The sequence below is a fragment of the Carlito syrichta genome, unplaced genomic scaffold (assembly GCF_000164805.1).
Source record: "Carlito syrichta isolate Samal-C Ts95f unplaced genomic scaffold, Tarsius_syrichta-2.0.1 Scaffold305012, whole genome shotgun sequence".
In the NCBI taxonomy this organism is placed as follows: Eukaryota; Metazoa; Chordata; class Mammalia; order Primates; family Tarsiidae; genus Carlito; species Carlito syrichta.
In genome coordinates, this window is record NW_007249108.1 from 42,197 (window position 1) to 58,861 (window position 16,665).

The following is a 16,665-nucleotide window of genomic DNA, read 5'->3' on the forward strand; positions in this document are numbered from 1 at the left end:
ATGACCACAGGAGTCAGTGGCACATGAGAATTGGACACTCAGTCTCTTTCTATGGCAGGGTGTGACCGTCTCTCCCCTCAGAGCCTCTCTGTGACACTCAGCCCCTGAAAATCCTTGGAGACGTGCCGTGTGGATGGGCCAGGCTCACAACCAACCTGGGCTGGGGAGAAAGCAGCCATCAGCACGTCCTTGCCCCGCTGTGCACTGGCCCTGCCTCTAAGCACTGGGGACATTTTCAGATTTTTCTGTTCGTAACCCGTTCAAGAAACCCCATGCCCAGCAAAGCAAGGAGTATGTTGGAATTTCTGTTGGTTCAGCGTTCCTTGCGGTGAGCAGAATCTTCCGGTCCCCGGACCTCCTGCGCCCCCCATGAGAGTTCCACAGGGCTGGCGCTGGGGGGCTGCATGATATGGCTCCGAGACACCCCATCCCTGCAGCATCTTCTGAACCTGGGAGTGGCAGCTGCAGCGGATGCCAGGGGAGTCGGGCGTGGCTGCGGTGAAAGGTCCTGGAGCTGCGATACTTTTCGAGTTCTGATCGCAGAACTGCCTCGGAGAGCAGGAAAGGCAGGCGAGGGTGTCCCAAGCAGCTGGCCGCTCCCCTCTGTTCTGTGTGCCATGTGGGCACCTGCAAAGCTGTGTTTTGCTTACCCTAAGTGGGCAGTAAAGAAAAAGAAAGTGCAAGAAGGTTTACACATGACCTGTCACCAGTTGCCTTCCCAGGTTGGGGGGCTGAGGCCTAGAAGGTGAAAGGACTTGCAGAAGGTGCACAGAGGTGGACTCCTCGAAGCCCTTCATGAGGATTTTCCTTTTGTTCTAGAATGAATCTGACCCCAGCCTTTTAACTGGGGACCGAGGAGCCCTGAGAAGCCCACATCATCAGGGGACACTCTCCCCCCCCCCGAATACATACTCCCTGACTCCCTGCAGCACGCAGAAGGCTGTGTGTTGTCTCCACAGACCTCTCTGGCCTAAAGCCCAACTGTGGAGCCCAAGTGAGGGCCCCTGTGATCTGAGAGGATCGGGTATTGGGAAAGCTGTGAACTACGAGGCAGCAGGTGTCCGTTCAGGGTCTCGGCCTCAGTTTCTTCATCCATAGAGTGGGAAGGGCAGGCCTCGGTGATAAGACATCGCTGGGTGTGTTAGTTCCGATACAGCCACGTGTGGCCCACACTCTAGCCCATGGGCAGTTCTGCTCCTTGGCCAGGCCCAGCTCTGTTCCTTCCCCAGACATGCCTGCCTCCTCTGTTCTGAGTTCTGTCCTGGGCGATCAGATCAGCTCGCCTGGGCCACGAGTTGCTGACCGCTTAGAGGCTGTGGATGCCAAGCCTCTCATAGGTAATGGGGCTGTCTGCGTTTGACTAAGAAATTCCTGAAATCAGAAGCTGCCCTCCTGAGCACCTTCATTGAGAGTAGGGGCATGCGGGGAGAGACTGGGCTTGGAGGATGGCGTGCCTGCTGAGTAGCACCCAGGCAGGGTGCTGAGCAGCTGAACACGTGGGCTTAGAGCTCTGAAGACAGGAGGATGTGAACAAAGACCTTGGCCTTGGGTGGCGGTGAGGAGCTGTGCCTGTCTGGGAGTGGGGGACGTCTCTGTGAGACTGATGGAGACACATCTCTCGCCCAGAACAGCACACAGTGCAGAATCACTTGGATAGAATGTCCTGTGGGCTCATGGATGCCCAGAGTCTCCCCAGAGACCACAGCTAATGGCCCTCGGTAGAGGGAGTGGGGGAGTGGTGAGAGGATGGGTGGGAGGACATACAGCAGCATGCCGGGGAGGGTGGGCGGATAGGGAGCGGCCTGAGGGGTCAAGGCGTGGGGTGGAGGTGGGCGGTGGCTGTGCTGTCGGCGAGGGAGTCAGGGAGAGCGCAAGGGCCAGAGACAGAAGGAAGGATGAGCTGGAGACTGGTTAGCGGGCCCAAACGCCGCCTGGGAGGCCCGCTGGGGAGGGTTAGGCCGGGGGGGCCTGCAGGGGCAGTTGGGTGGGAGGAGCCACTGGGTGGGTGGGCCTGGCACAGGCATTTTTTCCACAGAGTCCCTGGGGGTGGCGACCAGATTGTGGTGGGTTCATGGCGTGTGGGAGGTGAGAAGAGGAGGCGGCGGATGTCGGACATTTGTTCTAGAAGTTTGGCAGCAGTGAGGAAGGGAGGAAGGAAGCAGCTCAGGCTGCCGGGTGGGGAGAAAGGTTCCCAGTTGTTTTATTTGGGTGAGGGTTGTTTATTTTTCCAGAGTCAGGGAGACCTGGTGTGTTTGAGGGGGCGTGGAATGAATGATAGCTCCTAAAGGTTGTAGGAGCTCAGCCCATCAGACCCCCAGGGTCTGCAGGATGCAGGGAGAGCCCAGCGAGTGTGCTGTCCACAGAAGGCCCTGAGAGATGATTGGTGTTCCTGTCTCCAGAGGCTCACAGGCACACTCTGGGCTCTGAGCAGCTTAGGGGGAAGGCAAAGAGGTTTTCTTTAGAGGAAGTTGGCAGTCGGGTGTACTGGCTCACACCTGTAATCTCAGCACTTTGAGAGAGGCTGAGCCAGGAGGATTGCTGGAGACCAGGAGTTCAGGATCAGCCTGGGCAACATGGTAAGACCTCGTCTCTACAAAAAATAAAAAAAATTAACCAGGCACAGTGGTGTGTGCCTGTAATCTCAGCTACTTGGGAGGCTGAAGTAGGAGGATTGCTTGAGCCCAGCAGTTCAAGGCTGTAGTGAGCCATAGCTGCACTCCACCTGGGCGACAGAGTGAGATCTCGTCTCTCTTTTAAAAAGAGAGAGAGAGCCGGGCTCAGTGGCTCAGCCTGTAATCCTAGCGCTTTGGGAGGCCAAGGTGAGTGGCTTGCCTGGGCCTGTGGGTTCGAGACCCGCCTGGGCAATTTGGTGAGACCTCGTCTCTACAATAAATAAAAAATAAGTTGGGCGTGGTAGCGCGCGCCTGTAATTCCAGTTACTTGGAAGGCTGAGGCTGAAGAATCACCGGAGCCCAGCGGGTTGAGGCTGGGGTGGCCAGGAGCGTGCCACTGCACTCCAGTCTGGGTAACAGAGTGTGACTCCAACTCAAAAAATAATAATAATAAATAAATAGAGAGAGAGAGAGAGAGAGAGAGAGAATGTTGGCAGCAGCCAGTCCTGAGAAGCAGGGACCACTCACAAATGACCCAGAAGGGGGAGCAGGGCTGGGGCCCCTCATCCCTTTCTTCTAAATGGGAAACTGAGGCCCAGATGGACAAGCAAGCTGGTAGCCAAGCCCAGTGAGGCCTCAGGTCTTTGGACTCCCCTTCAAGTGCTCCTGGGCTGCCCTTGACTGCCACGTCCACTTTTTGAGTGCTGCAGCCAGCTTCGCCAGGACACCTGCGGGGCAGCAGCCAGCAAACGATTTCCTGCACGAACCCTGCTTTTCACAGCCCATTAGCGCGTTCCCACATTCTCAGCCACTGGACGCTGTGCTACGCCTGCCACTCTCTCTCCAGCTGTCTGCTGAGTGCCTGCCGGGCGAGCGGGCCTCCCTGCCCCCTCCCCCAGGGCAGGCTGCTCAGCCCCCCACGCCACACCTCTCCCTGGCTCTCCTCCTGAGCTTGGCACATGAAGTCAGTTCTGTTCCTGATGTGCCAGCTGTTTTAGATAACACAGCCTGCACGCGGCGCTGTGTCCTGAGCATTTACTATGCCTCAGGGACTCTGCCAAGTGCATCCAGCCTTATTGTCTCACTGCATCCTTGAGACAACTGCATGGGGTGGGTGCTATTATTGTCCACAGTTTACAGGGAGGAGACGGGCTACTGGGGCGAAGTGTCTTGCTGGCAAGCAGCTTAGCTGGGGCATGAACTGGGGTCTGACTCGGGAGCGTCTGCCCCGTCTGTGTAGAACTGCACTGTCCTGGGTAACCACGAGCCACACAAGGCATTTAAATGGAGCAAAAGAAGTCAGGTGCGGTGGCTCGCGCCTATAATCCCAGCACTCTGGGAGGCCGAGGTGAGAGCCTGAGCCACGGGTTCAAGACCAGCCCGGGTGACTTGGCAAGGCCTCGTCTCTACAAAAAATCAAAAAATTAGCTGGGCATGGTGGCGTGTTCCTTACTGTTCCAGCTACTTGGAAGACTGAGACAGAAGGATCACCTGAGTCCAGCAGGTTGAAGCTGTGGTGGTCATGAATGTGCCACTGCACTGCAGCCTGGGTGACAGAGAGGCTCCAACTAAAAAAAAATAGAAAAATAAAAAATAAATGAAGCAGCCGGGCTCGGTGGCTCAGCCTGTAATCCCGTGCCTTGGGAGGCTGAAGTGAGTGGATCGCCTGAGCTCGCGGGTTCGAGACCTGCCCAGGCAACTTGACGAGACCTCATCTCTACAATAAATCAAACATTAGCCGGGTGTGGTAGTACGTGCCTGTAGCTCCAGCTACTTGGAAGACTGAGGTGGAGGGATCGCCGGAGCCCAGCAGACGGAGGCTGCAGTGGCTGGGAGCGGCCACTGCACTCCAGTCTGGGTGACAGAGTGAGATTCCAACTCAAAAAAAATAAATAAATAAAGCAAAAGAAACATCTGGTTACCAGCCCCACAGGCCACACTTCAAGAGCTCTGTAGCCACATGTGGCTCATGGCTGCTGCGCTGGACAGCTCAGAATACTTCCATCATCACAGAAAGTTCTGTGGGACAGTGCTAGTGTAGACGTTACAGCTAAATGGCCAGTGTGTTATTTAGCCTCATTTGACCCCGGCCTCTGTGTTGCAGAAGAGTCTGAGGCTCAAGCTGAAGGCAATTCCTACCCAAGGCCTCCCAGCAGGTCTGAGATTGGGCTCTTCCGGTGTCTGCCTGTCAATCTCACCCACCTTCCCCGCCCACTTTCCATGACCTCTTGCTCACATGGATACATGCTTCATACTCACGGTGGCGCACAGGGCTGTGTCCCATCTAGAGCCTCACGGTGTCACACTCTCAGGACTAGACCAGACGGCTGGCACATCTGGGCCCAAATCTGCTCCTTGCACCCAGAAACATGATCCGTCCCCTGCTTTGCACCCAGGACACTGCCCGCCCCTCCCTCCTTGCACCCAAGTACATGTCCACCACCGGTCCCCCTTTGCACCCAGAAACGTGCACCCTGTCCCTTCCCCTTTGCTCCCAGGAATGCTTCCCACCCCTCCCTTTGTACCCAGGAACATGTACTCTGTCCTTTCCCCTAAGCACCCATGACCATGCCCCCTACCACTACCCCTTTGCGCCCAGGAATATGCCCCATCCCCCCTGCCTTCAGGAATATACTCCCATCATCCCTGCCCCAGGAACATGTCCCCATCTCTCCCCGCACCCAGGCACATGTCCACCCTCTGGACCCCAGGCACATGTCCACAGACATTCCAGCCTGATCCACGGACACCCTCCACACCCACCAGGCTTCATCCCCTCCTCTCCAGGCCCTTGGCCACCCTCTCTCACATGTACCCTCCACTTTGGCCTTCATGCCTATCGTCTTGTCCTGTTCCCAAGCTCCTGCTGCCCACCTGTGGCTACCTGCTCTGCTCAGAGTGGGCTGGCTCTTTCTGGTGCCAAGGCTGGAGGGCTGTAGCCATTTGCTCATGCTGGACTAGGAGGCAGACATGTGCCCCCCTTTTTTTTTGAGTTGGATTCTCACTCTGTCGCCCAGGCTGGAGTGCAGTGGCCGCTCCTGGTCACCACAGCCTCACCCTGCTGGGCTCCGGCGATCCTTCCGCCTCAGCCTTCCAAGTAGCTGGAACTACAGGCGCGTGCTACCACGTCCAGCTGATTTTTGATTTATTGTAGAGATGAGGTCTCATCAAGTTGCCCAGGTGGGTCTCGAACCCGCGGGCTCAGGCAATCCACTCACCTCAGCCTCCCAAAGTGCGGGATGACAGGCTGAGCCACCGAGCCCAGCAGACAGGTGCCTTTTAAAACACAAGATAAGAAACAGAGGCAGGCGAGACTCGGTGGCTCAGTCTGTCATCCCAGCACTTTGGGAGGCCGAGGCGAGTGGATTGCCGAACCTGCAGGTTCAAGACCTGCCTGGGCAACTTGGCGAGACCTTGTCTCTACAATAAAAAAATAGAAATAAACAAATAAAAAATAAACTGGGGCAATCGGGGCTGCCGACTCGCTGCCCTCACTCTCATTTTCCTACAACTCTCCTCTGATCCTGCCATGGCACAGGGGTGAGAGAGGAGACCTGAGGCTGCAGCAGAAAGAATACCCTGAGCAGGCCCTTTCTCCTGGCACAGCCCCCTTCTGCCCCGAGGGTTTTGCATCTCACTGAATCTCCTGCAAAACCCAGGAGTCAGATGCTATCGTTGCCCTCTTGTGGGAGGACACAGTGAGCTGAATGTCACAGCTAGTTGGGGTTGGGGGTGAGAGGGAAGCTAAGACTGGACCACAAGCCTTAGCCCCTGCTCTCAGAGACCACACTCTCCTGCCTTTGGAGGGGTCAGAGGAAAAAGTGCAGGGGACCTGGATTCTCTTCATAGCCTCACTAGGAATATGGCTGCTCACTTGAGGTCTCAGTTTCCCGCTCTGTTAAGTAAGGGATCATAATTCCAACTTGGCAAGGTTGCTGTGAGGGTCAAGAAGGAGCTTGGCAGTGAATGTCTGTTGAAGGGAGGAGGCCGCCAGGACTGGGGGGCAGGTATTCTCTGGCTCAGCAACTCTGCAGGAGTCTGGAAGAACCCCTCCCTCTGGCACCTGACAAAAGCTGGGCATCCTCACCCTAGAAACACATGTGCATCCTACAATTAGATGCACAGGATGTCCTTCAGGGGCTTGGCCCCACAGCTGCCCCCCATGGCATGGACCCCTGGTTAGGAGGCCCTAATGCACACAGAGCTTGGTGCTATCCTGAAGGGCATGGCCAGCAACGGTGGCTTCTCTAAGATGTGACTCTTAGGGCCTAGGCTCACCGGGCCAGAGTCAGGCTCAAGCATATGTCAAGTCCCCTGTACAGAACCCACACACTGGTCTATCAGTGCTCATTTCCACCGAAAGCAGGATGGGTAGCAGGACTTCCCCAGAAGGTGGGGGGCGGCTCTGAGCTGCCTGCGAAAGAATCACTGAAGAGATCGGTTCCAATTAGAAGGTCTGGTTGGGGCCTTGGCATCTGTATTTTTTTGAGTCAGGATCTCACTCTGTCGCCCAGGTTGGAGTGCAGTGATGTGACCATAGCTCACTGCAACCTCCAACTCCTGGGCTCAAATGATCTTCCCGTCTCAGCCTCCTGGTTAACTGGGACTACAGGGACACACCACCATGCCCAGCTAACTTTTTTATTTTTATTTTGTGGAAGTGAGATATTGCTATGTTGCCCAGGCTCATCTTGAACTCCTGGGCTCAGACAATCTTCCTGCCTCAGTTTCTCAAAGTGCTATGAAGGTGTGAGCCACTGCCCCTTGCCTGGAATGTATGTTTTTAGAAGCTCTCCCGGGGATTCGGAAGCAACCAGTTTGATAACCACCGACGTAAGGTCTTCACCTGGAGTGGAGTTTTGTTTCTGTAATGGAGAAATCATATATCTCTCTCCCTCCCTCTGCCCATCTCTCCCTCTCTTCCACCACCCCTCCCTCCTTCCCAGCCCACCTCTGTGCCTCCCCCATCCCTCCCTCTATCCCTCCACCCCTGCATCCCTCCCTCCCTCTGCCCGTTCCTCCCTCCCTCCCCCTCTGTTTATCCCTCCCTCCCTCTGTCCATCCCTCCCTCTGCCCATTCCTCCCTCCCTCCCTCCTCTGTTTCTCCATCTGTTTATCCCTCCCTCCCTCTGTCCATCTCTCCCTCCCTCTATCCACTCAACACATACTGATTGAACTTCAGCTCTGGAGTTTGAGAGCCAGGCAGGGGTGGGATGCTGGTAGGACAAGGCCCAGCCCTGCACTCCAGAGCTCACAGGCTCTCTCTTCCCTGCCCTTCTCTCTCTGGAGCTCTGAGAACCTTTCCCAGACGTGGTCTCTCTAAGCGTCTTCTCCCACGGGGCTCTTTAGACTCGTGACTCCAGAGGGGCAGGGCCTGAAGGTCTCAGGCCCATCCCTGCCCGGTGGGATGGCTCCTCTGAGAGGCCACTGTCCCCTTCCTTCCTGGGGTGCCTGCTCCTATTCCCAACATGCTAAAGCCGCATCCTATTCCTGCAAGGAACACAGGGAGGCCCGTTGTGCAGGCAAGGGGCACCCGGGCCTGGGGTCACAGAGAGGAGAGAACAAGTGTGGGTCCCCTGAAACTCACATGGGATGGGGAAGGCATGGTGGAGGGAGTCACCACCAACCCAGGCCAGGTGGAAGGGTTGAATAGTAAGGCTGTGACATAGCAAGAAATATACATGGTACTTCATCCCTCTCAGGACCCCTAAAAGTCTTTGTAACCAGCTCCTGATGAAGAGCTCCCAGTTCCCTCGAGCTTTCCTGGGTCATGAGAGCATCTTTTGTTCTGGTGAGGTGACTCCTGGTGGCTCCTGGGTGGGGTTGGTCACCAGGAAAGTCAAGCCACGATAGAAGCTTGGGGCTTTCAGCCCACCCTGTCCTCGGTGGGAGGGGCTGAATGAATAATCTTGCCTATGTGATGAAACCTACACAGAGACCCCAAAGTGCAGGGTTTGAGGGAGTGAACACATCCCTGTGTCCCGAGGGCAACTCCACGGGACAGGCTCTCCTGAGCTGGGACCCTCCCAGGCCCTGCCCTGGCCCCTCATCACCTGGCTGTTCATCGGCGCTCTTTATCAGCTCCTTTACTGTAAAAACAACACTGAGTTTGTTTTCTTGAGTTCTCTGAGTCATCATAGAAAATTCCCGAACCAGAGGAGGCGACTGTGGGAACCCCGCGATTGCTAGCCAAGCTGGGTAACCTGGGGACCCACTCTCTGTGACTGGCATCTTAAGTAAGGGTACAGTCTTGGAGACTAAGGCCCCAGCCCGTGGGGTCTGCAATGGCTCTGGGTGGTAAGAGTCATGACTGGGCTGTAGGACACTGGTGGTGTCCAGAGAGGAGGACTGCTCCATGCCTGGTGGCCAGTGCTGTGGGAAAGGTGGACAAAAAGCCATTTCTCCTGTGCAGGGTGCTCCAGGAGCATGGAGGGTCCACAACGGGGAGGGGTCTCGGGCGGGGTCTGGGCTCTGCTGCTTTCTTCCTCAGGAGGAACAGGCAGGCTGCACGCCTAGGAGAAGCCATGGCTGTGCGAGCCCATCTGTCTCTCAAATCCTGCCCTCTCTGTCTGTCCCACAAGGTCACATTGCCGGGTCTCTGGTTTGGTCCTAGCTCTGTCTTCCTTGTCTTTCTTCAGCTTCCCAGCCGCTTGCTTCCTGCTGTCCTGACGTGCAGCTCGGGGGTGGGCAGAGCAGACGTCTGTGCGGCCCGCAGGCTTCCTTGGTTATGCCAGCATCCTTCTTTGTCTGGCGGCCTCAGCTCTGCGGCTTAGACTTGCCTATGCACCTAGATTGGGGATGGATGCTGAAGGATGTGATGGGCGTGGCTGCACCAAGAATCTGGGAGAACCAGCAGGAGGCTGGCTTGGTTTGGAGGTCAGACACCTGCATGTGGACCAACAAGTTCTGGACACACTCAGCCTGCAACCTGTCGTGTGACCTTGAGCGATCTGTAGGAAACTGCAGTGGTGCTCCCAGTGTGGAGGAATCAGAATTTGCATTTTAACAAGGAACCTGGGTGACTTGCATGGACATTTATGTTTAGGCAGCCAGCCTGGGAGAATCTTCTTGCCATTAGCACATGCTGAGGGTGGCAAGGTGGTGACCATGTGTCAGGTCCCATAGAAGCCTCTCTGTATGTGAAGGGGACCAGATGGCATTGATGGCAGAGTGCAACATGGCATCTAGACTTTGAGATCTAGCCCGCAGATCTTGGCCTGATACTATGCTCAACTTCTTCTGTATAAAGTTTCCAACATTGAAAAATTGGGACATTTCTCATCAATAGCTAGACTTCCAGCTTTTCCTAAAAAATCAAATGACATGGGGAATGGGCCACTTTCCACATGGCAACAATCAGTCCTCCCCTGTGAGCTTGGGAGCCCACAGGCCTTGCCCAAGTTATCTTCTAATCATCAGTACTTTGCAGATAAAGTCCCAAGGGCCTCATAAGACATGAAAAGATGCTCAAGGCTCACTCCTAATATGATAATTGTGAATTAAATCTGTACTGAGTCACTATCTTCCACCTGCCTCACTAGCAAATACTAAAAGGTTGGACAACACTGGGCCGACAAGGTCAAGGGGAGTGGGTCCCCGTGCTTGCTAGTGGGAAAGCAAGTTGGTACAGTCTTTAAGATGGACAGTCTCTCATGGTCTGCCCAAATTGCCAGGCAACACCTACCCCATCTTAGCCAAATAGCACCAGTTCTAGAAATGGATCCCCCAGACACATGCATACATGGGAGCTGTAATCCTAATACTCATGCACAAGATTTGGCCTTGGAGCACTGTCTGTAATAGCTGCAGATGGGAACTAACCTAATTGTCCACCAGTAGGGGACTGGCTAGGAAAATAAAGATAGGGCAGCTGTACAATGACATGCTGTATCATGAGGAGCTCTTTATATTGTGACAGGGAAAGAGGGTCTCTTAATATATTGTGGACTGAACAAAGGAGGGAGCAGGATGGCATATGGAGTCCAGGACCATTTGTGTGTGGGAGAATCTGAGGGAAAGTGACTCAAGCATCTGGCAACAGTGGTCAACTCTGGGAAGGGACCTCAGAGGCCAGGGGACGGAGGTGGGAGGGAGTCTTTTCACTGTCTACACTTTTGTATCTTTTGAACTTTGTTTTATTATAATAACAATTTTTTTAAGAGATAGAGTCCTGCTCTGTCGCCCAGGCTGGAGTGCAGTGGCGTGATCACAGCTCACTGCAGCCTCAAGTGATCCTCCCGTCTCAGCCTCCCAAGTAGCTGGAACCCTAGGCACACAACACCACTCTTGGCTTATTTTATTTTTTGTAGAGACAAGGTCTTGCTATGTTTCCTAGGCTGGCCCTGAACTCCTGGCCTCAAATCTTTCTCCTGCCTTGACTCTCCCACAATGCTGGGATTACAGGCAGGACCACCGTGCCCAGCCTTCTTTTGAACTTTGAACCATGTCAATGTGTTACCTACTCAAAGAATTGAAAACGGAAAACTTTCAGAGTCCTAGATTTTGTGGCTCTAATGTTTTACCACTTGGTGAGCCCAACTCTGATGATGCTGGAGGGCTCGCCTCTCATGGATCACGTTTCTCAGAACCGCTTCTGGTCCCTGTTCTGGGTCTCCATCCCTGAGTCAGGCTGCAGCACCCGGGAGCCTGGGCCACTCTGATGAGGGGCTTTCTCCTACCCACCCCTGGCATGGCACAGCTGCATGAACTCCTGGCCCTCTCCCTCACTGTCTCGTCTCCGCTTCTCTTCCTCCCAGGGGAGCCTTCTCGGTGGTGCGCCGGTGTGTGAAGGTGCTGGCCGGCCAGGAGTATGCTGCCAAGATCATCAACACCAAGAAGCTCTCAGCCAGAGGTAAGGTCCCCTTCTGCCCTGCCCGCCCTCAGGGGGCAACCCTTCTCCCCCTCACCAAAGGAGGGAGCAGGACGGCATACAGAGTCCAGGAACATTTGTGTGTGGGAGAATCTGTGGGAAAGTGACTCAAGTACCTGGCAACAGTGGTCAACTCTGGCAAGGGACCTCGGGGGCTAGGGGACAGGGATGCTTAGAACTAGAATCCAGTGCTGTGCCCTTGGGTGATGTGGATGGCAGGGCTGAGGGCTCTTCTTCCTGAAGATGCCATGTAACTAGACCCCCCCGTTCTTTCCTTGGGCAATGGAGGCTGGAGGTCACAGCCTCTCTCAGACAGGCCAAACTCTGCCCACAGGTGCAGACTAAGTCATGATGGGGCTTTCTGTCCTGCTTCCCTGTTCACTTCACCCCCCACCCCCACCCCCCTGCCGGCCAGAGCTTGGCTCTTGCCATCCCTTCTGCCCACGCACCCTGACCTGACTTCTTGCACGGGTGGCTCCTTCTCAGCCTCCAGTTCTCAACCCAATGTCACGTCTTTTGAGAGATTTCCCTGACCCCCAGTCTTAGGGGGATCCCCGCTGCCTCTCTCATGACTGTGTCTTCGTGGCTTTCCCTGACCTGGTCTAGTCCTGTTTCCTGTTGGCTCTTTGTCCAAGGCCCATCTCTCTTTCTGGTCGTGAGCTCCCCGGGGTGAGTGCTCTGCATCCAGCACCTAGGACAGCGCCCGGCATCAGTGAGAGCAGCCTGGACTCTAGGTGCGCCCGGGCTGTAGTGGCCTAGCCACTCCTGGTCCCTGGATAGTTGGTCTGGGTGTGGCCTGGCTTGTGGAAAAGATGCCTGGGCAATTCTGACTTGCAGATGAATTCTGGAACCACTGCCCTCATACCTTAGCCATGGTCCTGACCAGCAGGGCTGGTAGCTTGTTAGAAATGACTCTGCCTTTCAACTCGGGGCTTTATGTTGGGGTGTGGGAAGCCTTCCCAGGAGGCTCATTCTTGCAGGTGTGTGTCTCGGGCAGCGGCAGTGGTGACCACAGTCAGCGTGTCGGAGAGGGCTGTCTTCAAGGACACCGATCTCCACCCCAGATGAACTGGTGTAAAGCTGTCCTGGGGACCTGGGGTGGAGGGACTTCTGTTGGGTGAGGTGCACGTGCAGGTGCAACTGTGCAGCCCGGGCATGTGCTGTGTGGAGACGCTGTGTGAGGGTCGGCTGAGTGTCCAGGCATCTGACAGGTATGGCTGCATTGGGTTGCGGCCTGGCAGGTGTGGGTCCACAGTGGATGACCTACTGTCCCCATAGGCCTTCCAGCAGGCCGGTGCCCACTGGTGTGTTGCTGGCTTTCATCTCCCTGCCCAGGGTTGCTGGGAGCGCAGCAGTCTCCACACAAGTCGTTCATGTCCTGCCAACAGAAGCAGCTCTGTGGGGGTGGGGAGGAAGGGAGTCCTCCGCGGGCCCAGGGCCCTGGGGGCACAGTCAGTGTGCAAAGCTGGACCTGTGGCCGGCTAGGAGTAGAGCAGGGGAGAGGCTGACAGGAGCACCACCTCCCGCCCAGATGCCTCGGTGGCCTTGTGGTTGCTGTGTGACCGGAGGCGATCTGGTGCCCATTCTGCGCTTTGGGTCTCTGGTGATCAAGGGGGTGATCCCCATCCTTGAGATGCAGTGGGGACAGGACAAGAGTCATGACTTGGGGTGGTCGGAGAGGGGGCCCGAGAGGAGGAAAGTCAGGAACCAAGGACCTCCCTGGAGCTGGGGTGTTGGGCCAGCTGGCCACTGTCAGGGGCATGGACACACACACACGCACACACACGCAAACTATACACACATACACACACACACACCCTGGTCAAGAGAGACAGCCATGATGGGAACTGGGAAGGCTTTTTGCCTTGCAAGGTGATCAAGCACCCCCAGGTCAGTATTCTCTGAGCTGTGCCCAGATCACCGCCCAAGCCCGCTCTCTGTGGAGACCTGTTGAATCATTGACCTCTGGGAAGGAAAGCGGCCCAGGCCTAGGTGAGTGTGGAGGAGGGTGGGGTGGGGATGTTGTCAGGGAACCTTCCAGAAAAGACTGCCAACTGCCAGCTGCAGTCCCCCAACGGGAGAGGAGGAGCTGAGCTGCTTTTAGCAGGATCTCTGTTTGCCACTCATGGTGCCTTGGGGGAGGGGGTTAAGCTGAGTATCTGGCAACACGCTCCCACACCTCCTGCTGGCACTTCTGGGGGATTTCCAGCAGTGCCTGGCAGGGGCCGCGCCACCAGGGGCCATCCACCCTTCCCTTGCCCAGCCCACCCAGCTTCTTTTAGCAATGGTTCCCAAACCCAGGAGATATTTTCATATGAATTTTTAAACTAGTCTTTAAAAAATGCTCATACTAGCTGGGCTCGGTGGCTCAGCCTGTCATCCCGCGCTTTGGGAGGCTGAGGTGAGTGGATTGCCTGAGTCCACGGGTTCGAGACCCACCTGGGCAACTTGGCGAGACCTCATCTCTACAATAAATAAAAAAATCAGCCGGGCGTGGTAACGCATGCCTGTAATTCCGGCTACTCGGAAGGCTGAGGCGGAAGGATCGCTGGAGCCCAGCAGGTCGAGGCTGCGGTGGCCGGGAGCGGCCACTGCACTCCAGTCTGGGTGAGAGTGAGACTCCAACTCAAAAAAATAAAAAATGCTCATACTAAAAACAATTCAAAGAAAGCATAAAGAAGTGAGATGACAAGTAAAAATCCTGCCTGTCCCAATCCTGGCCAAATCCCTTGGGAGCTTTTTAAAAAAGTGCCGGGGGCCCCTTGAGGGCTGGGTCGGCAGGTGAGGCCCAAAGCCTTAAAACCTTGTCACCAGGAACAATGGCTCTGGTCTCACTCCCACCAGTGCTCTGTGACCTCCTACCTTTCCTGCCCATGCTCACAGAGCTGACAGGCCAGGGCACACGGGCATCCTCAGGTACCAAGGAGCCGCTCCCCCAGCATTCCACTGGGCAGTCTCCAGAGCACTGGGCAGGAGGGGTTCAGCCATTCAAGTCCCTGCAGGGAAGTCTCTGAGTAAATAGTGAGGAGCAGGGCTCCAAGTGGGAGGATGTCTTGAGGCCAGGAGTTTGAGACCAGCCTGGGCAGCACAGTGAGACCTCCTTTCCACACAAATAAAAGGAAACTTAGCCCGGCATGGTGGTGCCTGTAGTCCCAGCTACGTGGGAGGATAACTTGAACCCAGAAGCTGGAGGCTGCAGTGAGCTGTAATTGTGTCACTGCACTCCAGCCTGGGCAACAGTGCAAGACCCATTTCTGAGATAAAACGTTTGCAGGAAGATATGGTCCCTCTTCCTGCCCTCCTCCCCACTGTCACCAGGCACTCCTGGTCCTGGGATTCTTCCTTTAACCTCCCAGGATGGGGACCCCCACGCAGGGAGGGGCATTTCCTGCTCCCAGACGTGAGGCCTCTGTTCTTCCTAGCTCCCGTGCCTCCTACCAGAATGTTCAGGGCCTGCCTGCAGGAGCTTTGCACCCTCTGTAGGCAGAGACCCACCGTCTGCATAGTCACACTCCTCCTGGCCCCACCCTGCCCTGCGGGTACTGCCTGGCTCCAGGGATCTCACCCTGGAATGTCACCTCCTACCCCACTGAGCTCTGGGCAGGGATGTGCCCTTGACCCAACCATCCAAGGAGAGAGAGAGAGAGAAAGTTCCCAAGATGTCATCGGGACATGAGGGGCAAACCTCTCAGGCCCTGGGCAGAAGACTGGAGATTCCTGGCTTCCCTGAGACTCTTCACAGCCATGGCCTCTGCAGAGGTCAACCGATTAGCTCATCCATTAATGAATTAGCAGAACAGGAAGCAACATAGTGGCATTATGGGGCACACAGGTAGGACCCCAACTCTGCCCCTTGTTTGCTGCGGGGCCTTGGACCAGCTTCTTGCCAGCTCCATGCCAGGCCCTGGGGGCACTGCAGTAACCCATAGGCAGGGCTTTGCTCTCATGAGGCCTGCTATCTAGCCAGTGAGACAGAAAAGAACATTAAACATAAATCAGCTGGGTAGTTTTTAGTAGAGACCAGGGTTACGAAGAGAATAAGAAAGAATCCTGGGGAGTGTTGGGCAGGAGGGACATTCCTAGAAAAGGCAGCCAGGGAAGCTCTCCTGAAGGTGAGACTATGCTGGGACCTGCCTTGTGAGGAGGTGGCCACGGGAAGACCCAGTGGAGAAGTGATCTGGGCACAGGGCACAGGTGGTGCAAAGGCCCTGGGGTGGAAGGAGTTGGGTGTGCCTGAGCCAGAGGGGAGCAGTGTGACTGAGATGGGGCAGGACCCAGAGGAGGCTTGTTGGTTGTTTGAAGAACTTGAAGCCAGGGGCTGGCAGAGTCAGATTTACATTTTAAAGGACTCCTTGGCTGTCTGGACTGTTGGCTGGGGGTGCGGGAGAGAGCTGGAGGAGGTTCCCAGAGCTGGACCTCGGGGCTCTGTGTCTCTAAGCCTTGGCCACTTGGATGAGTGCTTGATAAAGGGATATTTCCTTTATCGTCAGGCCTCAGTTTTCCCATTTATAGAACAGAACAAGGCCTCAGAGGTCAAAAGAAACATGGTCCCTGCATGTCTGGGGGCATATTAGAAACGAAATGTTACAAACACGGTTCAAGTTATTGTGTCATGTAAACGTTTCCATTCAACAAAAGACTGCTTTTCACGGGAATGTTACACTGCAGGGTGGCTGCACAATGCCCGAAATGATGATAAAACTCTAAATCGATGTGCTCCGGTATCTGCACAAGGAGGCCTGGTAGCCAGATAGAGCTTAAGATTGCGTGACCAATGCTTTTTCTGTTCACTCTTGTCCCTGTCCTCTGCTCCCGGGTAAACCTCCCAGGGAGAAAACAGCAAAAAGTCTGGATGTCGGTTTTTAGCCCCCTGGATGGGCAGCCTAGGCCAGAAGAGCCCCTGTCCCCTCAGGCAGGCCTGATCTTGACCTGTCTGAGTTCTGGTTCTGCTGGGGAAGGGGCGGGGCACAGGCTGTGGAGCAGGGGCTGTCCAGCCTTCCTCTGACCACTGAGGGCTCCCAGCCAGCCCGATGGACACCCCCTTCCCTGCCCTGGAGGATACGGAAGGAACCCAAGGAGGGCAGGAATCGGGGGGGCCCCCATTCGGCCCCGTCTCCCTGTCCTGTGCTGCCTGCAGCTGGGAGCAGAACCTCTGGAAACAGGATCGGACTGAATTGCTGTTGT

At 55.7% G+C, this 16,665-nt stretch overlaps 1 protein-coding gene across 3 annotated transcripts in view; it reads left to right on the top strand.

Annotated features, from left to right (window-relative positions):
* Positions 1–16,665, top strand: part of CAMK2A (calcium/calmodulin dependent protein kinase II alpha) — a 68,001-nt gene that overhangs the window by 7,937 nt on the left and 43,399 nt on the right. For all 3 annotated transcript variants that reach the window (XM_008061046.2, XM_008061047.2, XM_021713941.1), the window contains one exon: positions 11,369–11,463. In XM_008061046.2, the coding sequence (XP_008059237.1) occupies positions 11,369–11,463 (95 nt within the window). The remainder of the gene's footprint in view (positions 1–11,368; positions 11,464–16,665) is intronic.